Below are 22,532 nucleotides of genomic sequence, written 5' to 3' on the forward strand. Positions count from 1 at the left end.
CGCCCTATTAGTCCATTCATTTCACTGCATATTAATGTATTATTGATATTAGGACTCAATAAATAATAATGAAAATGATAAAATGGTAAAATTACCCAGCCAGTACCTGTATCAGTGTGCTCGTCTTGGGATAAGGCACTTATTTCCTTCTGACTTATAGCAAAGCTAGTATCTGCTAATTAACAAGCTATTTAAGGTTGCTTTTCTGGTTTGTGGAAAAATATTCAAACTGAAACAGCAGTATTGTGTTATTTTTTTCTTTGTCTGATTGTAAAAACCACTCACTGAGGCTATAGTTTGTCAGGTTTTAAGATACTAAATATTTACCTCTCTTGTGTCTGCATAGTTCTTCACCTGATGCAGGGAAGTGGTGCTTGGATTTTATTAAACAGAGCCTCGGTTATGCTTTTGTTATTCCCCATTTTATCCTGAAACTGGTTCCTTCAGACCAGTTAGCGTAAAAACCTCTTGCACCACGTGAAGTGTTACAAATTTATTTACATGAAAGAATTGCCATTTGAGGACAAAGTTGACCTTTTCTCTCTCCACTCTGTAGCAAATATCAGTGAGAATATGCTTGCAATAATACACAACGTATCACACTGAGTGCCTCTCGGTGTAACAAGATGCATACATGGTTTTGATTGTCTTTTTGTTTTCGTGGTTTTCCAGACAGTGTACTGAAGTGACAATGTATTTTGTACATGAGGATGAATTCTCAACTCTCACATGCTTCTAGTGTTTTTTCAGATTCTTTCTTTATGTGATGTTAATCATTTTTCACATGGGTTGTTAAAGGGTTTCAATGTATAGATGGTCCGTTTAGAGTGTCACCCCTCACCTTGTTTTTTGGGAAACATAACTGGGAAGTTTGTTTCACGTTGATCTTGAAGGGTCAAATAAATGCTCGCAGACAATATTTCAGAAAAGTTCACCTTTTTTTGATCAGGCAAAAACAGGCAACCCACATTTCTTCACTTTCTTTTTGTTTTATATCAACTTTTCTTTTTTTATTTCACTGAGATCTACTAATGCATTGTAAATCAAGTAGTTTGTAAAGGAGGCATACAACACATCTGGATCTCTTTAATGTTCTGTGTTCAATGTGCGCTCAGTCAGTTAGGGTAACTTAACATGAAGGGTGGGTGGATTCCTTTTTTCCATGCAAAAAGCAGTGCAAAATTATGGGGGAAAGCCGAAACTAGTGTGTGGTTGTCACAAATTTCTAAGTCACACGTTTGCTACTGATGTTAAAATGGGGACAGATGATCATGTACCTTTTTATCCAGCTCTTTTGAACTCTCTTTAGCAGGTAGTCTATTCACAAACGTAGTTTTGCTCCTTCTTGTCTGATTCTTAAATATGAAAATAAGTATTTTGATTCATTTTGTAAATACAGCTGTAAAGAAAAATAAGAAATTTAATGTTGTCTTTTAAATACTTTTCATTCTAATATGAATGTTGTTATATTGTACTTAGAAACTGTACCTTTAATATTACCTTTATTAAAAGTGCATTGGACACATCGATTTTAGATGTGCTTTATGTGCTGTTATCCCATAATAAAATTTACCGCTTGTAATGGGCTTTTATTTCCTGACTGTTTATCCGTCTCTGTTGTCTGCTCTCTCTTCAGCTCACTCTCTTTTTAACCAAATTGATCAAATTGCATATTTTTGATTCACACTAATTTTATCAGGGCCGAACCGTCAATGTTAGTCTTTCAATATTTAATCAGAGGTGGTCGCCTAACTCCAATGGAAACTATGAACAAATAATATAATTAAATTAGTTTCATAATTACATCTAAATCTGTGCACTGCTAATGAAAAGCTGAACAAAGGTATGACAATATTTAAACTACATACTAAAAAAATATTAAGAAAACATAGCAGTCAAAGACATTTTTATCTAATAACAGTGTAAATACATCCCTGGCCATATACACATTAAGCTGCAAATCCATTTTAGCAATATGAGAACTTAATTGTGGTGGTCATGACATATAACAAATTTAGATTCAGACATTAATGCTCTTGTTACAAGATTAATCAATCAAAATGTGTTGATCAATGAACAAATAAAAGTCCAATTATGAAATAAATGTATAAATAAATATTAATTATGAAAATAATCTGTGTTAACTTCAAAATGTAAAATCTGCTGGTGATTGGAAATGCAGAGAATTTCTTAAGGATCACTTTCAGCATTTTTCTCAATTCATGACACAAACTTGGCAAATACTTTGCAACAGGTTGCAGTTCTGTAGTTTCTAAGCTTTTTTTGGGAGAAAAAGGTCTATTATTTCAATTAATTACTCAACTTCCCTGCAAGGAATATTAATTTTCTATGTAATTTTCCTATGTAATACTTTGGCTATTTTGATGAAGCGTTATGAACTGCAATATGATAAAGATGTGGAAAAAGAATTAAAGATCAACACACTATTTTTTTCCACTTGTACACTTGTACTGCAAAGATATAAGAATTAAATCCTAATGCAAAAGAAAAGGTGTTCTTTCCATTTCAAGCAAGACCAATGGGAGGTTTTGAGCTATTTGTGTCCTGATAATTCTCATGAGGCTATTGCTTCTGGAGCATTATATTTTAATTATATCTTTTTTACTCCTTTTATATATCTATATATCTTATTTTTTGTTTTTTTATTATTATTATTATTATTATTTTCTTTTTATTTTTTTGCCGTGTCCCACATCTCTGGCCCCGGGATGAAAAAAGGCCTCATGAATCCCTATTTTTCTTCCAATTGGTTAATAAATACCAGTTAGAGGTTCATCAGTCCAGTTTTCTGGTGCTTTCCTTCCCTTACATCACCCCAACCTTCAGACCCAAACCAGAAAATTTGGCATTTAGGCTGTCTGTTTAGATTCAGTTTGGAAAATTCAGTTTCTATAGGAAATTTTTTATAACCAGAGCATCCAAAAATCCAAATTATGGTTTGGCTGCTGTACAGTTAATCGAGGAGTGTAGAAGTAGGTGATCATAAGGGATAGAACGGAGTTGATGACTAATGTTCTCTGGGAAATGTTGTTCTAAGTGCTCTTAAAACATGACAAATTTTCTTCTTTTTTTTTCTTTTAGTTTTTTTTACTTCTTTTATATATTGTGCATATATATATTGTATTATTATTATTATTATTATTATTATTATTATTATTATTATTATTATTATCTTATAACAAAAATAAAATAAATGAAATATGGATAAAACAAAATGGAAAGAAAAAAACCTGGATAAAATAAATTAATTAATGAAAAATAAATAGATAGATAAAAATAAATAAAGAAAACGTTGGCTGTTCTTGTTTCAGGGTCCTGTGTTCAAATACAGTCAATAGGCAGATCGATTATAGTCAGTGTCCGGAGGCCAGTTGAGGAGGTTTTCTTTTTGTTTTGTTGTTGTTTTTACTTGTTTTATATTATATTTTAATTATTATTATTATTATTATTATTTTCTTATAAAAAAATAAAATACAATATGGATAAAACAAAATCGAGAGAAAAAAAAATAAATAAATAAATGAATGAAAAATAAATAAATAGATAAAAATAAATAAATAAATAAAACTTTGTCTTTTCTTGTTTCAGGGACCTGTGTTCAAATACAGTCAATAGGAGGCAGCTGTATTACAGTCAGTGTCCGGAGGGCGGCAGCAGAGCGCTTCACGTCAACAAACATTTCACCACCAGAAGAAGAAGAAGTGTCAAACGCCTGTTAGCTGTTAGCTGCTAACTGATATATATATTTACAGCAGCTCAATGTTGTCCTTCCTCTGGCTCTAGTGACGTAATGGAGCTGGTATGGTAAGTCACATTACACTGTTAACATCTGCAGAATGTGATAGGGGTAGATTGTGTGACAATTCAACTTTAACTTTAACTAACTAGCTACATTAACTTTGTGCTAGCTACTGTTAGCTAACAGGCTAGTTAGCTGCTAGCTGTCAGTTAGCCATGCTAAACAAACGTTAGTTCACTTAACTTATATAGTAAAAAGTGCTTTTAACCGAAAAGTATGCTACTGTTTTGTAGCTATTATTCGATGTAGTTATTTTTAAGTATGAGTCTCTAATATTACCGGGGAAGACTAAACCAGAGAGCTGCAGCATGCTAACATGCTAACATGCTAACCTTAGCTGACAGTCAAGCTGTTTTAATGTGACCGGAAGTTCATGTTAAACACAGCTTCTTTTAGTCTAACGCAACGTTTTGTGTTTTGTATAATTTAATATAATAATATATATATATATTATAATTTAATATAATATATATTATAATTTAATATAATTTAATATACTATATATATTATAATTTAATTGTAATATATCTATCTATCTCTATATCTATCTCTATAGATATAGAGATAGATATATATTATAATTTAATATAATAATATATATATAGTTATATATATATATAAAACTATATATATATATTTATATTTATTTATATATTTATATATATTTATTTATATATTTATATATATTTATTTATATATATTTATATATATATATATATTTATATGTATATATATATTTATTTATATATATATATATATATACATATAAATTTATATATGTATATATTTATATATGATACAAAAGCGATAGCAAACTAGTTAGGTTAGTCAGAACAGGACATTTATGTGGTTTAGCTATATTATATATATATAAAATAGCTAAACCACATAAATGTCCTGTTCTGACTAACCTAACTAGTTTGCTATCGCTTTTGTATCATTCTTCTTGGCTGGATGTTTATTTTCGCTATCCCATTTAACTGCCGTGATTTAACGCTAAAATGATAAGAATAATAAATCGTCGCGATAACCTAAGCTTTTATTTTGAAGGCTGAAACGGCTGTGCAGATAAGATAAGATATTCCTTTATTAGTCCCACAGTGGGGAAATGTGCAGTGTACAGCAGCAAAGGGGATAGTGCAAAAAACAAGATGCATCAGCTAACACAGTAAAAAAGAGCTAAACAAAGTGTAACAAAATATGAACCATTAAAATAGAAGGAAGTATTAAAAAAAAGTTTAAAACAGTATTGACAATAAACAGACTATTAACAAAATTGCACAAGTGGAAAATGATATTGCACAGTATGAATTAAACCTGAGTAGTACTGATAGACAGTTAAATGTACAACAAAGTGCAGTTCTTGTCAGTGTTTTGGTGTGTAAGTGGTCTACTGGGAGCAGTGCTGGTTGTGGAGTTTGACAGCTGCAGGAAGGAAGGACCTGCGACCATGTACAGTGCAGTAGTAATACTAAGTTACAGGTTGTGTGAGCCTAGTTTAGTTACTCCTTTATGATGAATAATAGAAACAGTAAGAACACGTTTAAAAAAGTAATCTTATCTAGCTATGAGTTTGATAAGGATGATAGCAACACTGCTTTGGCTATACTCATTTATGTTCAAAACATAACACAATTGTCCTCAATACAGCACGAAAGCTTTACATTTTTTGTTGTATTTAATTTAGATAAAGACAGTTTGCTATTTGAAACAAATCAGGAAAAAACTAACTTGAATGGCACAATTTAATTGTCGATTAAAATATTTTAGCATTAAATATAGACTGCCTCTAGATTGTTGCTTCCTGGATGCTCATCCAGTATAAAATAAATGTGTTTACAATATGATTTATTTCTTTGACTTTTCTTTATCCCAATATTCCATACACTGAACTAGTGTTTGGTTAGTTAAGCGGTAAAGATCAATGCCTGACAGAAATGTGCACACGACATATATTGTAACTCAGTGGGACTCCCTTTTGATAAGATATCGCTTCAGGGCCCTTTGTCTGAACAGATTCTGATTGTTAGATATGATTAAGACCAACTACAGTTGATGAGATAACTGTGGAGGAAGTGAAACTCAGAATAGTCACTCTAATGACTCTTACTCACATTGGGCTCACTTATATAGTGAATTAAATAGTGAAAATAAACTATTCTCCATTTTTTCTGGGGACCCCTTGGTTACTTGATTGAGAACCACTGTTGTAACTTGTAATATAATGTTGTATAAGCCTAGCACCTTTGGGTGATATAATGTCTTCTGGAAAGTTGAATATCGAATAATTGTTGTTGCTACTGTTGTAGCTGTAATGTTCGAATTTTTCAGATGAACTTTTCTATTGATGACCTCATGGTAGCTCTCAGTTGAACTTAATTAGTCTACAAAACAAGTCAAGAAATAAGAAATGGATCTTGTAACAGTAAACCTTTTTAAAAAGGAGTTGTCGGCTTCTGAAGATTAATTTCATGTTAAACTCATTGCTGTTACACAGACTTTAACTCAGTAGTGGTATATTTTGGAAAATGGAAAAGAATGCCACTACACCTGAGTCATTTATAATGTGCACTACCTTACATCAGCAACTTGGGACACACCAAGTTATTCTGTCTTCATGTCAAAATAAATATCTGTCTCAGTATAAAAGCATTGCAGAAACAGTTGTGAATATTTGGGTACAATACAGGCCCTGTAATATAATTCATTTCCTCCTTTTAATTTAAGGGAGGACCCTCTAGTCCCTGAGACTCCTTTCTTTACCAGAGATCTCTACGACAAATATTCACTTGCCCCAAATATCAGAGAACTGTGGGCCTTTCTCCAAAGGTATGTCAATAAATTAACATATTAAGTAATTACTCAGTTCATGTACAATGGCTAACTAGTGAGTGTTGTTATCTGACATGATCTTTTTTGCCCAATTGTTTCCCTTTCCCCAAGTCCTGTAGAGGATATCAAACATGAGCAAGCATCCTGCTCTGCTTCCACAAAAGAATCTGCAGAGTTTAAAGATAACAGTTACATCAGCAAGGAAGAGTCCTGTTGGGACAGCTGTGATAGTGATGAACCGTGTGCAGACAATGCTGCTGGAGGAGGTACAGAAGAATGTAAGGATACTGAAAAATCAAGAGTTAAGCTCAAGCAGGTTGAGAATAAGGCGGATGCTGCTTATCCTGAACCCAGACTGCCCTTCCCCCGTATGTCCAGTCTGTCATTCAAAGACCAGAAGAAATATCTTGGCTTTTTGATGAGTAAGAAAGCAAAGGATCCTCCACAGGTACCAACAATCTCTCCTAAATGGTATTTTAATCTCGCCAGTCCTTGTTGCATCGCTTGTTCAAATAACCTGCTCTAATGTTTCAGAACTTGCAGGCACGAGTAAACGATGAAGTGATGCAGTTCACGAGGTACCTGCAAGATGTGGCCAAAATATGTGCGGATGACTACAACTTCATATCTCAGGGAGCGATGCAATATTCAGAGGTACTGATGCTGCAAGGATTGCACCTGTCGTCAGCTCTGTGAGATGCATTAAAACATAGAGCCCTAATTTGTTTTTCAGGAGTTCTTCTGGGGCTGTTTGAAGCTCATTAACAAGACATTTCCTGAGCTCTACCAGATCCATGAGATGACTAGTTTGACAGGGGGAACATTCAACCCAGGACTGGAGCTGACCTTTGAGAAACAGCTGCTGATCATGGTAATGTACTTTTGAAGTGATACTATCACACAGACGTGTATAATTACCACTTCATATACTGTATATGTTGTTCATAAATGCCAATGTCCAGTTTTCTATTCCACCTTTACAACTTGAAGTGTTGAATTGCAGAATCAGTCTTTCGGTGTTGATTCACTTTCTCTGTTTCCATATTTGTACCCTTTATTTCTCCAGGGCAATGTGGATATTACAGACCACAAGATAGTGCCTGCTGATGCACAGCTTGCATCGGATTATCAGAGTGTTTCATCAGAGAATCCTCCAGCTAAAAAGCCAAGGACATGCACGCTGTAAGCAATTGTCTCGCTTTTTTAATTACTCCAATAAAGTAAGTCACAAAGATGTTTTACTGCTAGAATGGGATTCATGACCGCAGGTCTATTGTAACTCCATTTCAGCTCTTGCAGTTTTCACAAAAGACACCAGAGGGTGTTCATGTCTTGCTCAGCAAAACCAGTGCTAATTGTGTTTCTGAAAGATGCCAAGTCACACAGGGTCCTGTGATAGTCCAGTTAATTGTAGACAGTTGTGTAGTTACCTGTGTTCGACTGATGCAGTAGCTGTTCTGGTAGCGTGACCTAGTTTTGTTTTTCCTCCACAGACAATCAGTGATGATAGTAATGCCAATAACCTGTGTGCCCGTTATGAGCCTCACGTGTGTCTCACTCGAGATGCCCTCGTCAGGCTGCTAGACAACCATGGCCCTGACTTCGGAGAGCAATGGGAACTGCCCGTTTGGGTCAAATTAAACCCAGGAAAAGGTACAACATCATCATTTGGCCACTCAGGCTGTTATGGTGGAAGTTAGTTTAATGAGAGACAATTTAAGCTTTGCTTCACATTGGCAGTATAAAGATTTTGCAACATAGTCATCTGATTCTGTTTTTGAGAGTTGAGACATTTTGAATCATGTTTGTGAAAGAGATGCAGTACGCAGCAGTAAAGAAATCTGAGATGAATCACAGTGTGTATGGACATTGAATGGCCTCATGGTGGCACTGTTTCACAAATCCTTTATTTCACATTTCTTATTTACAGGCAGTAGTCAGAAGAAGACTGTGTACTTTGACTCACCCTTTCTGAAGACTGAAATGACCGTGAGAGAGAGGAGTCACATCTACCACGAGGAGAGCTTGAAGCTTTCCATCAAGAAGAATGGAAGTAAAAATGTTTTCCATTTAATGACCGAGCTTCCTGAGGATGAACACAAACGCCCACCGGTATGTAGTCGCACAAATAGACGTGGTCCATAACAGGGTTTCATGTACCTGGTCTTATTTCATTTTTGTTTTCTGTTTCTAAATCTTCTAAATCTTCTAAATCAGGAGAGCTCACAAAGAAACATAGTGTCTTCTGAAAACAATGGTCTTGACTTTGAGGTGGACCTCATTGACCTGGAGACATTTGGAGAGGCACCTTTAACTAAGACTAAAAGGTCTGGAGAGCATCTTGTAAACACTAGCAGCAGTTCACAAGGAGAGATGAACTCCTCATTGACAGATGTGGATGATCCGGTAACAAAAGAGACAACTCAGCCAGATGTGAATGAGGCCACTGCACCAAAAAGTGAACAAATGAAACCAGACTCTGCTCAAGAAAGTGACAACGATGTAACTTTTATGGGAGACTCAGATGAGGAGAAGCTGGTCATTGATGACTATGTGTCTCCAGCTAGAACACCTATATCACAATGTAAGCCTACGACAACACCACAGTCTGCAGACCACCCGATTACCCCTGTCTCCGAGTCCGCACCTGTAAATTCAGAGTCATCTTCCCCTCAGAAAGTTACAAAGCAGAGGCGACAAGCCAAAAGAGCAAAGGTATCTGGCGACCAGCTGGGTGATATTCTGCGCATGCAGACAGCCATGTTCAGCTATGCCAGTGACACAGCAAAATGCTCCACCATATCCCAGGAGACCAACTCACCCACCCGAGGTGCGGGACCCTCAGTTCACTCCCATCCAACGTCTCTGGTGAAGCCCTGTGTGACCTCATATTTGGAGAGAATCCAGAACCAGGATGGAGAGACCTGCGCTGTTCCTCACGAATCTGCACCAGGGGTCAACGTTGCTACTACAGAGCACAAAAGTTAGTGTCAAATTGATTTCCATTCTGTGGATTTAAGTTTGCGTCTATGTGCTTTATTAACATTATTAACATTATTGCCCCCCCCTATGCAGAAATACTGTCACAAGACCTGCAGGCTGCTGCGGAAGATGAACAAGATTACAAGGCTCCAGAGGAAGGCAACCTGCTCTACAAACTCTACAGTCTGCAGGATTTGCTGCTCATGGTGCGCAGCTCTGTCTCACTGACCCATACCAGAAATGTAGGACGAAACAACCAAAACCAGGTATACACGTTAGCCTATACCAGTGGTTCTCATCCTTTTCTCATGTCAAGGACCCCTAAATTGATGCACATTAGGTCTCGTACCCCCATTTGTTACAATTTTGCTTCAGGGACCTCCATCTGAAAAGATTTTGGTTGTTAGATAATTAAGACCAGAATTCTATAGTTGTCAACTACAGTTCAGGAGATAACCATGGAGGAAGCGAAAACTATGATCAGAAGAGTCGCTGTTATGTCTCTTACTCGGATCAGGCTCGCTTCTATAATGAATTAAATAGTGAATATAAACTATTCCCTATTTTTCTGGGGACCCCTTGGAATTCGCCAAAGCCTCACAATGCCTTCTTGATTTTAAGGGGTGAAAGACAACATTTTAAAAAATTATACAGTTGGCCTATATCTCAGCATTTCATTCATTGAAGTGAGGACAACTTAATGAAATTGTTATTTTTAAAGTTTGGATTATTATTTAGGATGTAAACAGGATAAGGGCACGATGAAGACCTGAACACATTATATTCACAGAGCCTTCCCCTCTGCTAAACAGCCTCGTCCTGCATTAGAGAAGTACGCAGTTAAAACAACCAAAGAGGTGATAGAACAATAGCCAAGTGTCAAGGAGAAGAAAACACTGAATTTAATAAAAAAAATAAGCCTAGAAAGTATGACTCATTGTTGAATTAAATAAAAAATACACAATACAGAAAAATAACCGAAAAACTCATCTCTGCTGCAATATTTAGAGGAAATAATCTGTTCAAAATGCATCCAAATTGCTCATTTTACGCAAACCTCCCGCCCTTACTGAGTTCACTATTTGGGTTCATTGTAGAATTTATCAGTTGTTCTGTACTGTTATTGTTAGCATTGAATATGATATGAAATATCCCTAAAATATGCCACTTAGTCAGGGGTTGTCAGTTTACTCAATGATAGAAAAGGGGTCCATTCAGGAAAAAGGTTGGGAACAACTGGTTTATACATATTAAAGTATAAACTGAATTTTTGCAACAGCCTTATTTCTGTTTTCTGCCCCAATAGCATGTGCCAGTGCATGTCTTGCCCAAGCTGGAGTACCAGTTGAGTTATGGTGTTGAGTGTCTAAGCAGCAGTGAGGCTTGCCAGCTGTGGACCGAGACATTGCTGCACTCCAGCACTGTATCCTACATAGGTAAAACACTTTTATCACTTTTGCCTCTCAGTTTCTAGTGTAAGGAGAAGTATCCCTGTAGTCTTACATTTTTTCAACATAATAGCCAAGAAAATAGACAAAGTCTTATTTATGTGGATAAAAAGAGAGAATTTCCTCTTCTCCCTCCCTCAGCGGGTTCAGTCGAGGCCACATGGCAAATCCTCCCACTAACCAATGGAATAGTCTTTAGATGACTCACCATCCTGCTGTGACTGTGTAGTGATTGAGTTTACTTTGTTGCCATAACTACAGCCACATTTGATTATGGGGAACACAGTATGCAGAGCTCAGCTAAATGTTGTTTTGAACTTCAGTTAAACTCACAATTACATTTACATGACTTACATGTGCTGCTAGCCATGTAGCTCAAGATTCAGGGAAAGACTGCATCCTTTTTCTCTACTAGCTTCATTGAATTGTTGACTCGTGTAGGTGTTGGCTGGGAACGTACGTCATTATCTACCCAGCATAATGAGTTTTCTCGTTAAATTATCTCTAATTTGGAGCAATTTCTAAATTATACCTTACCCTGTTGGCATAGTTGACATAGTGGGCTGGACTACCAGCGTCACTGTCCGTACAAAAAGTTGTATTTTGGTTTGATATTCAGCTTCACTATTAATGGCTTTGCCAAAAAAGTGGATGTAACCTGCCCGGGCCATACTGTCTGCGTAAGTAGCGCGTGACTGCTACATCGTTTAACTGCTGCGGCTCGCACGCCTGTGCTGTCCACACTGACAGCGTTGCTGCTGCTGCCAATTCTTTCTTTGTACATAGTTTACCTTTTTAATAAGTTTAATTTCATTATAAATGTCATTTATATTTATTTTGGACAGAAAAAGGTTAAGAAGTGTGTGCTCATTTGTAAATAATAATAATCCACAATTAAAAGTCTTTACTCTATTCATTTTTGGAGCTGTGTAGGTCACTCCTTTTTCCACAACACTGTCCTGCAAATATTTCAGAATAAAAGCCTTGTGTTATCAAATGAAGGGATTTTGTCCAAAGAAACAATGCTAAAGGGCTTTTATTTTGAAACAGGAAGTGGTAAGTTAAAAATAAATATGAACTTTTTCATGTGACATATTCTACAGATATAGTCATTGAAACTGTAGTAATGTTGCTGGTATGATGTGGATATACGGTCAAAAGATCATTTTCACTGTCTATTTTTTTATGTGAACCGCACACGGAAAAACCTCGAAAGACCTCGAAACTTTAGAAGAGCCACGCCCGAGCCACGCTGCTCTCGTGGGCTGTGTGGCTGCTCTAACATGTTAACATGGGCGCCAAAATAAAAAGCAAGAGGTTTGGCGAGGCACAGGCGCTGCTCACGCAGGCAATGTAGCCTGGGCGTAACCCTGAATCAGGCATTTGAGACCCTAGATGATTTGTAGGAGGATGTTGCCGTTTTAAAAGCGTTGGATCGTTCCGTCTCAGTAGTATAAGCAAAGGAATAACCAGTGAGAAAACAGTGATAACATTCAGGCTATATGAAACAATATATAATCTCTCCCACTTCATGACATTATGCAACAGGCACAACTGATACAAGACTTCCTTCTTTGCTCAGTGGTTCCTAGTTCATCATGTGGTTTATCATGGGCATTCCCCAATTGTGTATTTATGGCTGTGGGGGCCGGCTCTGAAACAGTCCATTATTGAAGGAAGGCACTGTTGAAATAAGCAGGCATTACATGCTGGAGTGGGAGGCATGAAAAGAGACGGGACCAACGAGCATTTCTTACCACCCACTCGAGCTTGTAACAATGCTGGCAAATCAACACAGACTAATTACTCTGTAAGCACTAGGAATGGCATTGATGATGAAGTGAAGCTCTTGATGTGCACGCTCATTAGATCTCATTCCTCTCTCACCCTCCCGTTCTGTCTCTGTAGCTCACATCAATGCGCACACATCAAAAGTAGCTCTGCTGAGAAAGCTGCCTGACGACTGGAAACCGAACGTCTCCTGTGGGTTCAAGTGAGTGTCGGTACAACAGATGTGTGCAGATGATTAGGATTAGCCTAATCAACCCTGTATGATTATATAATTTAGGATGTTGTCATCTTCAGATTCAGTCAGTCTATCAATAATCTAAGCCTTTTCATCATCGCCTCTGGTTTTGTCATCTGAATTAGTGTTGAAATTTAGATTCCTACCAAAGTCGACAGACTGGAACTTGGTGATATGTCTTTTCCATCCACAGGCCATCCAAGTCGCTGAATATACTGCACCACCTACTGAAAAAGCTAACTCGGTGAGTTGTTGAGGACATCCATCATGTTAGTTTTGTTTGTGGATTATTTATGCTGAGCTCCTCCATCCTCCATGTATTGCACATGTATTATCTTGTAAGAAAGAATGGTGGTGTGGCTTTACAGCATTGCAGTTTTTCATTCAGTGGTCCTAATTTGAGCACACAACATATGGAGAACCATTTTTGTCCTTTAGGGAGGTACAGGGGGTCTTTAGGGGGAGATAGCAGGTCAACAGTAGATGTCACATAGAAGTGCTGTACATCATCTGAAAGCTTGGAACCTGAAGATGCAGCTCAGCACTGTGTCAAGTTGTTCTAGTCATTAATCAGACATAAATATGAATCAATTAGTTAAAATAAATTGTGTGAGTATAAGGGCTTAAAACATGATGATATAATTTTGTGATGGTCATTTTCATGCTCATTTATGTCTCATAAGTTGTTGCAGCAATTTTTGGGTTGATACCATTTGTTACACAGATTTGGTACTAAATTTAACAATTTTTTACCACTCGAGAATTGATAAAAAATTATCAATAATCCCTCCAAAATACCACATTAAGACACCAAGACCTTGAGGAACACCATAGAGAAAGCCATGCTGTGATTTGGTATCAAAAACCTTTGACAATTAGAGATTTCTGCAAAATTGCATTTTTTGGCGAATGGTTGCCAAGCGCTCCTGTTCTGGAAACTACTCAGAAATCCCCTTATTGTCAATCTACCTAGGAAAGCAATACATCCACTGAATGCTCTAGGTCTCTAGTTTGTGGCTGTAAAGTTTCACGAGGCTGTGATTGTCCTAGAGGTCACCACAGGTCATTTTATACAGTGAGGTCAAATTTAAAAATCAATGGTTTCAATGCAATGAAATGGTTACTATGGGGACAGACAACACCATCACACATGAATACAATTGGGTCTATTGAATCCACAAGAGTTTTAGCTTTCCAGTGATACCAAATTTATGTAATTCCAAGACTGTTTATGAGTATGATTAACAATTCATATATGTATGGATGAATGTGGTTTAACTGAAAATACAGTCCAACATCTGAGAAGGGTTGGGTCTTTTTCTTAAACTCTATTGTTTATTCATTCATCTGCAGATGACTGTCTATACACATCAGTCGTCATGCTCTGTTTAAGATGATGAAATATTGTACAGTCATGTCTGACAGCCTCGGGCAAAGAGCATGACTTTAGTTTGCATTCATTTTTGTGTTGGAGAGTTACACAATCAGTTACTCAACGACGCACAATACATGTGTCTGTTCACCTCCATACCATGTGTCATGTGGTAGGAAACTCTGAATACTACATGTTTAAGTGTGTGTGTTTTGACTTTAACACACCCTCAATGACTTTATTTGGTTTTGTAGGTTAGAGGAAGGACAGTACCTGATTGCGCACAAGGCAGGGGAACCGTTCGTGACCTTATTAAAAGCAGCTAATGGAAGAGTGAGTCGGGGGGCGTACAACCTGCAGCAGGTCCACAGCTCAGTCCCACTGCCCCCGGCATCCGGTCGCGTGCCCTGGATACCTGTTGATCCAGCTGTGGTGCTGCCCTTCCACCAGAAGCACCGCCATGTCCCCTGCACCTTCCCTCCAAAACCCTTGGTAAAGGTGTGTACTCCATTTACGTCACCATAGTTACTGCGTTGTTACATGGAAATCTGTAAAAAATATAATAGCACTGAAGGTCATGAGCGGACAAGTAATGGCAATGAAATGAGAGATTGTTGGAACTGTTACTGTAGGAGGCGTTTATTGATTAATGTCTAGGAAGTCCACACCCACACACACACACACACACACACACACACAGAAGGAGACTGCATGTCATGTATCTGGACTTTTAGAGAAAAAGTTGTGGTGAGTGCAAAGCCCTTGTTCATTTTCTTATCAGACAAGCTGAACCAGCGCATTACTGCATAGTTTTCCTGAGAAAGCCCCAAAACTAAGACAAAAGAGGGACAACAGAGAGCATAGCAACATCAACAACAGCTCAGCGGGGGTTAGTCGTGTAGACTCTGAGACATTCATCGGATGCCTTTCTGAAATTCCACATAGCAAAGACATTAACACACATTTTAACTTGTCAAACAGCAAAGGAAACAACTCTGTGAAGTTTTTCAACTGGCCATTTGGATTGTCAACATTTGGCACTGATGTTTGTACTTCTGATAATTACAAAAAAAAAATTTGAGTGTATAATGTATGATGCTACTTGAATTTAGTCCCAGTTATTTAAAGATCTTTTTATCTTTCTTTATCCTTACCAGACAGCGAAAGATGGGCCATCGCAGTCCAACAACCACGGAGCCGGGCAGTCAAATAACAACTCCAACGCAGGTCGCAACTTGAAGAAAAAACAAAGGAAACGCGCGGCCAAGCGTAAAAAATATATTACAAAGCTAGTTCAGAAGTCCATTTAAAAATCAGCACGTAAAATAATTTCATATCATGTCATTCATATCATTTCATATAAGGTGAGTCAGATGAGGAGCTGGACCTGTACTGCTGAGGAAAGGACAGGAAAGGACTGACAATATCTCATACATTATGATCTTAAACATAAACATGCCGAAGCACTTTGAGAGTTATAGAATCTATACTTTTTTTATATTTTAGTTTTGTTCAGAGACATTTTTGTATATTTTTGTTAATTGTAATGTTTTGTGAAAACAGTTCAACAATAAACGTTGTTTAAGTATCCATATGGGGGTTACTGTGTTCTGGACTGCTTGAAGTCAACATTAGACCTCACCTTGAGAAAAAAAAAAACCCTGAGGGCACAGATGACTTCAGCGACTCTGAATTGTGTTTGTGTGGGAAAACTTTACCAAAAACTTTGAGCTTCCAGTGGCTTCTAGAGGAGCAGGGTGGAGTCATGAGTGCATGGAAAAGGGGAGGGAACCTGAGTCAGGGGAGGTGAAAGGGGAAGCCTTTTTCTCTGCCAGAAAAGTTAAACCTTCACACTCCCATTCCACTTTAACACCGCCTGGACACATCTCTACAATTCATCTCAACGCTCACAACTTAGGTAAGTTTTTATACGTTTTAATGTGGACTAACTGAATTTGTAACATTAGTTTAACACTTCAGGATGGTTTCAGGGAATTTCCAACTTGCAGTCACGAGTTATGACAATGATTTCATACAACTTCCATTCAGTTTGTGCAAGAATTTTTTTTTCTTTTCTTGAGTTTCTATTAAGTACGACTGAATTCCTGCCCTCCAGTGTGAGCTCTATAACCTGTTTTCAATGTGTGAATGTGCTCAGTTGTTTTACCAGACTTGAGTACAGTAGCACTTTTCCAGGGTGTGTCTCTTTGAGGTTGCTGTTAAGGATGTGTGTCCGACTCAACAAGGATTTGAAGGAGTTGGTGTGATTGTCAGTACAGAACCATTTTACTGTGAATATGACAAAGCAGTGAATATAAAGGGATAACTATTGATAAAAATAAATACATTTTCTTGCAGTGATTTGTGGGACCAAAATGAATGAAGATGTCTTACCTGTTTAAAAGACATTTTCTTTGTGTATCAAGTGATTATATCATGAGTCAAAACAAACATGACCTATAGCCTGCAGCTCAGACGAGTTGGTGATTAGGATTACTATGAGATTTGACTACAAGCTTGTCTTGTGTTGATAGTTTTCTCACCTTTTCCAGGACAGTCAAGATGGCTATGGTATCAGAGTTCCTGGGACAGCTGGCTCTCAACGTTGGGGTAAAGTCATATATTTATTTTACATCTTTATGATGAAAACTCTCATACAGTTCATGATGTATACTTATAATCAGATGGCATCAATTGTATCTAATTTGCTTTGGATCCTCAGTCCTGTGAACCCACATTCCCCACCGTGGTGCCCGCCAAGGACTTTGACCCCGACAGAGATGCTGCCAGAATAGAGACTGCTATCAAGACCAAAGGCAAGATGCAGTACTGTACATGTTGCTCAAATAAATCACTGCTTGCTTCTGCAACTTCTCTCTACAGATGAGTAGCTGGTATTTGTGAGTCAGCTTCCTGGCTCAAAGCGTTTTGACCATGCTGGGAACACCTCCAAGCCTGTGCCTCGGTGCTGCCAGAGCTCAGTCCTGTTGGCAAACCGTCTGACCGCTAACTCTTCAACAGTCCGCCATCTTGTTGTTATGAAGAATATTCTCTATGTGGAGTGATGTTTCTTTACTAAATGAGAGAGGGGAAAATACCTTGTGACCACGTCATGTGTTAAAGCAAACTTGCTTTCCTCTTATATTTGTGTTTATTGTTCAAAATACAGTTTAAAAGTAATCAAAGTTAAATCCACACACACATTATAATGTTCAAATGACCCTAAACCTGCTATTTATAGGCCCTCGGCATTTAACATTTTAGCCCACAGAAGGTCTCACGGCTCAGATTCTTAGTGTTAAAGTTACTTATTAAGCAGCTAGCTCAAGAAATTCATGAATTTCCTTTGGCACCAAAGGTTAAAAAAAGGATGTCAGAATTATCACTGAAAAATGGTCTCAACCAAATTTGAGCCACCGTTTTTAGAAATGTCTGTTAATGTGTATATATGATACACGGCCCATAAAAAACCCTCTTATCATTCGGGGCTCTTGAAAAGTCATCACACAATGTCATGCATCACTTTTGGCTGATGATCCAATTTTTACAGCATATTCCTCTTAACTCAGCGGCGTTGCACTTTGATATAGGGCTACAACTAACGATTAGTTTCATTGTCGATTAACCTGTCAATTATTTTCTGGATTAATCGATTTGTTGTTTTGTCTATAAAATGTCAGAAAATGGTAAAAAAAATGTTGATCAGTGTTTCCCAAATTCCAAGATGACATCCTCAAATGTCTTGTTTTGTCCACAACTCAAAGATATTCAGTTTACTGTCACAGAGGAGGAAAGAAACCAGAAAATATTCACATTTAAGAAGCTGGAATCAGAGGATTTTTACTTTTTTTTTTCTTTAAAAATTACACAAACAGATTAACCGATTATCAAAAAAGTTGCCAATTAATTTAATAGTCGACAACTAATCGTTTAATCGATAAGCTTTACTTAAATATATTTGTGTAAATATATTTACTAGTTGAATTACATCCCTTTTGTCTTGCCAGATGTGTGTAATGAACGTGTGTCTTTTCCATTCTAACATCAGGAACGGATGAACAAACCATCATCGACGTCCTAACAAAGAGGACCTACTCACAGAGGAGAGACATTGCTTTTGCATATGAAAGGAGGGCAAAGAAGGTACAGGAGGCCTTGAGAGACATATGCTCCAAAATGCTTCACAGCTCTGATGATGATGATGATGATGATGATGTGGTGACTTTAACACTGTTGTTGTATTTTCAGGACATGATCTCAGCCCTGAAGGCAGCGCTGTCTGGCTCTCTGGAGTCAGTGATCCTCGGATTGATGAAGAGCACATCCCAGTACGATGCCTCAGTGATCAGAGGATCCATCAAGGTAAAGGACACAGATATTGCATCAGTGGTGCTCAACATCAGTGGATTTCATTGAAGGGCTACACTGCCCTCTGCTGGACAAATGGAAGAACTTACTTTCTTTGCTATACCCTGATCTAAATTGTGTATACTAAAGTGTGATGAATAAAAAGTAATACATATTTTCTATCTCTTTCAGGGCGCAGGAACAGATGAAGAAACACTGATTGAGGTTTTGTGCTCACGCAGCAATGATGAGCTTATGGAGATCAAGAAGGTGTACAAGGAATGTAAGTCCAAAACATCCCATGCATTCATATGAAGGGCTGGAAATACACTGTAATATATAATAACTCACCTATAGGTTGTTGTGCTTTTCATGCACTATTAGGCTATAGCAGGCCTATTCAATTAGCTGCCCTTTAATGACCTCAATCCAGCATTTTGATCATTTAAGTTCTTTCAAAAAAAGAGTTTATTCCTGTCCATCAACGTTACCACTCACGCTATTGTCGCTGTTACGGATTGTTAAAAGCAATTTTTTTTCTGTTTTTATTGAAATAACCTGTAATAACATTCTGAGTTTATGGGTGTTTACATTGTTTGATTATTAGAAGCTCATCATTTCATTAGGAGGCTAATTAGCCCATTCCTTAGTTATGTCTTGTTAAGCACAGAGATACTTATTTTGTTAAGAAGTTTTAACCCAGGCTGTTTAAAGCAGAGGGAATTTAGGAGAGTGAAACTGAATAAAAAGATAAAACAAGATGTTGTTTATTAAAACAGCAATCTACTAATATTAAAAATGTCTATTATTATCACATTTAAATTCCTAGCTTTGCAGATCAGATCAGCCTCTTGGCACTTCACTGTTTTTCAAATCTGGCCCGGTCTATACGCTCTCTATGTCCGTCAAAAGTCTTGTTCCCTGTCTTAAATGTTCTTGAACCAGAAATTCATCAGCTGTGTGATTACTCCGGTTATGTAGAGAAAGCTAAATGGAAAAAATATTATTTCCCACAGTGTTCAAGAAGGAGCTGGACAAAGACGTGGCAGGTGACACCTCTGGGAACTTTGCTAAGCTGCTCTTGGCTCTGGTGCAGGTGAGGTTTGTTAATGTCTGTCTTTTATGATTTATATAAGACCAGATGGTTTAAACTGACCTGAGTTTGTGTTTTGTTTCTGTGCAGACCAAGAGAGCAGAACCATCGTCTCTAGTCGACTATGAAAAGATTGATCTGGATGCCAGAGTAAGTTGTCCATTTTCACTTTGTCTGTGGAATCAATTTAAAAACTGAATCTTTGACATCAAATTCAATATTCAATATCTCAAGCAGTTTTACCAATGATTAATTCACTGAAAAATCCACTGAAATGTCCAAATGAGTTTGGAAACCCTGGATAATTTGGTAAAATGATTGTTGTGCAGTTGATAATTTTGTGCACATTAGATAATAATACTTCATTTTGGCACCTTAATATCTAAAAGGAGTGACACCACTCTTATGCCACAGTGATTATTTGGTGGGGCTGTGCGATTTTGGCCAAAAGCTTCTATCACGATATAGGTCATTTCATATCTGGATAACTATATATATCACGATATAGCATGTTTTCTGGTAAGTCAATGAATATGAAATAACCACATGGTAAAGCCTATTATTGTATACTCCTGTGTGAATTAAATACTTGACAAATTAGTATTTTCTCATTTTAAGAAGAGTGCAAACTTAAAATAAATATAGGCCTAGCCTATATCGCGATAGTAACGATATAGAAAAATATATACCATAGACATTTTTATATAATTTTGATGATATATATCGTTATATTGCCCACTTCTATTTATTGGTATTTTGTTGTTTGAACTCAGGCGCTCTTTGAGGCCGGGGTGAATACAAAGGGGACTGATGTGCCGACCTGGATCACCATCATGTCTGAGAGAAGCGTACCCCACCTGCAAAAAGGTAATACACCCTGTTTTCTTTTGCTATCATTGTTACATAAGTGTTGATTTTTAATTCTCCTTAATAATTTGTATAATTAACATTATTTTTCTCTGCTTGTTAGTGTTTCAGAGGTACAAGAGTTACAGCCCCTACGACATGCAGGAGAGCATTATGAAGGAAGTCAAAGGAGACTTGCAAAAGTCCTTCCTGGTGCTAGGTACGCATATATTTTATATTATTAATACATTATTTATTTAACATGTGATGTAAATATTCACCCTGTAGGCCAGATTTCGTTGTATGAATCACTTCTAAAATTACAAAAGAAAATCATCTGTCAAATCCAAGCTGTGTTATTGTGGATATTTATTCAGCTTTTCTTTTGTTCCAGTGAAGTGCTTTGAAAACAAACAGCTGTACTTCGCCAGCAGACTGAACGAAGCCATGAAGGTAGTTACAGCACTGTTCTCTTTCTTCTTGTTGAAATATGGCTATTTTGAGGGCCAGACTTTTTTTTTTCTTTATCTTTTTTTTTAATGGAACAGATGTAAGAAGTACATCTGCTTGTGAAAGTGCAATTTTGCTGCAGGAACACAGAATCCAAAGTTGGCAGAAGTTGTCTTACAGCAGCGTTGCATCAGCTGCTGTAGTTAAGTTTAAAGCGCGTACTACTTGGAAGTGCTGACTTGTGCTTGTCTGCTCAGAGTAAAGGAGCCAAAGAGAAGATAGTGACCAGAATTATTGTGTCACGCTGCGAGGTGGACCTGAAGAAGGTCTGTTCTGAATACAAGGCCACCTTTGGAGAGTCTGTGCAGAAGACTATCATGGTAAGTGAAGTATCCAGCCTGCCCCTGACCTGTTACCGATTTACAGTAAGGTTTGTTGTGTCACGTTCTAACCTGCTCTGTTTCTGCAGGAACACACCAAGGGAGACTACCAGAAGGTGCTGCTGGGCCTTGTCGGACCAGAGCACTAAAAATGAACCATCAGTATCAAAAGGTGCACCGGAAAGGTGGGCTCATGAATATCACAAACTCTGCAGCAAAAAGCCCATCCTACATTTTCTGCACACATTTTAATGCAACATTCAAGAGATTACATTTATCTTTTTCATCCATGAATAATCTGTATTACAGCTTACTTTTGTTATACCAAAACGGCAATAAAAACCTTTGTTAGAGCATTGTTCCTTACTTTCCTTTTGCATCCTACTTAGTTTGTTCTACTTGATGTTTACATAGATGACCATTAGAGGGCGCTATAGTAGCATTAAAAGCAGACAGCTCCTCTGTGTCTCACGCCTCACAATATCGGAAACCTGCTGCAAGAATTGCATCTTAAATTTTTTAAATATAATGAAATATTTGATCTCAAATTACATTTTTTACATTCCATTATCATCATTTCCCCTAATTATTATCAATAGTAAATTAAGTGAAAATAAATGAAAATACAAGGACATATTTTACTTGCACAAGGGATGAAAATATTACTAATTTTCAAATCGTATTTGAAATGATTTAAATCCAAAACTGCACAAACGTGAAGATTTATGACTGTGAAATCACAGTAATGTATGATCCATCTCTTCATACAAAGAATCATGATTAAAATCTTCCACATTTTCCACTATGAGCTTCCATCAAGATGATTTAATCATTAGTGTGTTTTTCTGTGTTTGTTTGGTGCTAATATTTTAATTAAAAATGTTAATTTTACCTCCGGCAAAGCTGATTTGCATACCACTAAACAAGCTTCTATAC

At 37.2% G+C, this 22,532-nt stretch overlaps 2 protein-coding genes across 2 annotated transcripts; both read left to right on the forward strand.

The window, feature by feature from the left end:
- Positions 1 to 3,671: 3,671 nt before the first annotated feature.
- ice2 (interactor of little elongator complex ELL subunit 2) lies at positions 3,672 to 16,072 on the forward strand. Its single transcript, XM_037767805.1, is given in 16 exon segments — positions 3,672 to 3,825; positions 6,548 to 6,649; positions 6,764 to 7,100; positions 7,187 to 7,306; positions 7,386 to 7,523; positions 7,719 to 7,815; positions 7,818 to 7,834; positions 8,146 to 8,305; positions 8,583 to 8,764; positions 8,870 to 9,635; positions 9,728 to 9,900; positions 10,941 to 11,070; positions 12,991 to 13,075; positions 13,302 to 13,352; positions 14,735 to 14,978; positions 15,638 to 16,072. Coding segments are annotated over 16 exon segments (2,769 nt in total). The 5' UTR covers positions 3,672 to 3,811; the 3' UTR covers positions 15,791 to 16,072.
- Positions 16,073 to 16,260: 188 nt separating this feature from the next.
- Positions 16,261 to 21,952, forward strand: LOC119487145 (annexin A2-like). The gene is made up of 13 exons (XM_037767809.1): positions 16,261 to 16,398; positions 17,033 to 17,090; positions 17,203 to 17,296; positions 18,529 to 18,623; positions 18,729 to 18,842; positions 19,020 to 19,110; positions 19,844 to 19,923; positions 20,011 to 20,070; positions 20,694 to 20,787; positions 20,891 to 20,986; positions 21,161 to 21,219; positions 21,474 to 21,596; positions 21,686 to 21,952. Exons 2-13 carry the CDS (start codon positions 17,043 to 17,045, stop codon positions 21,743 to 21,745), a joined length of 1,014 nt encoding a protein of 337 aa, XP_037623737.1. The 5' UTR covers positions 16,261 to 16,398; positions 17,033 to 17,042; the 3' UTR covers positions 21,746 to 21,952.
- The last annotated feature ends 580 nt before the right edge of the window (positions 21,953 to 22,532 follow it).

This window comes from Sebastes umbrosus, chromosome 4 (assembly GCF_015220745.1).
Source record: "Sebastes umbrosus isolate fSebUmb1 chromosome 4, fSebUmb1.pri, whole genome shotgun sequence".
NCBI classification, from domain to species: domain Eukaryota; kingdom Metazoa; phylum Chordata; class Actinopteri; order Perciformes; family Sebastidae; genus Sebastes; species Sebastes umbrosus.

Coding starts and splice junctions, on each gene's coding strand:
- LOC119487145 (XM_037767809.1), top strand. CDS start 17,043: ATGGCTATGGTATCAGAGTTCCTGGGACAGCTGGCTCTCAACGTTGGG. Junction 18,624..18,728: donor ATGAAAGGAGGGCAAAGAAG/GTACAGGAGGCC, acceptor TTGTATTTTCAG/GACATGATCTCAGCCCTGAA. Junction 19,111..19,843: donor CAAGAAGGTGTACAAGGAAT/GTAAGTCCAAAA, acceptor TATTTCCCACAG/TGTTCAAGAAGGAGCTGGAC.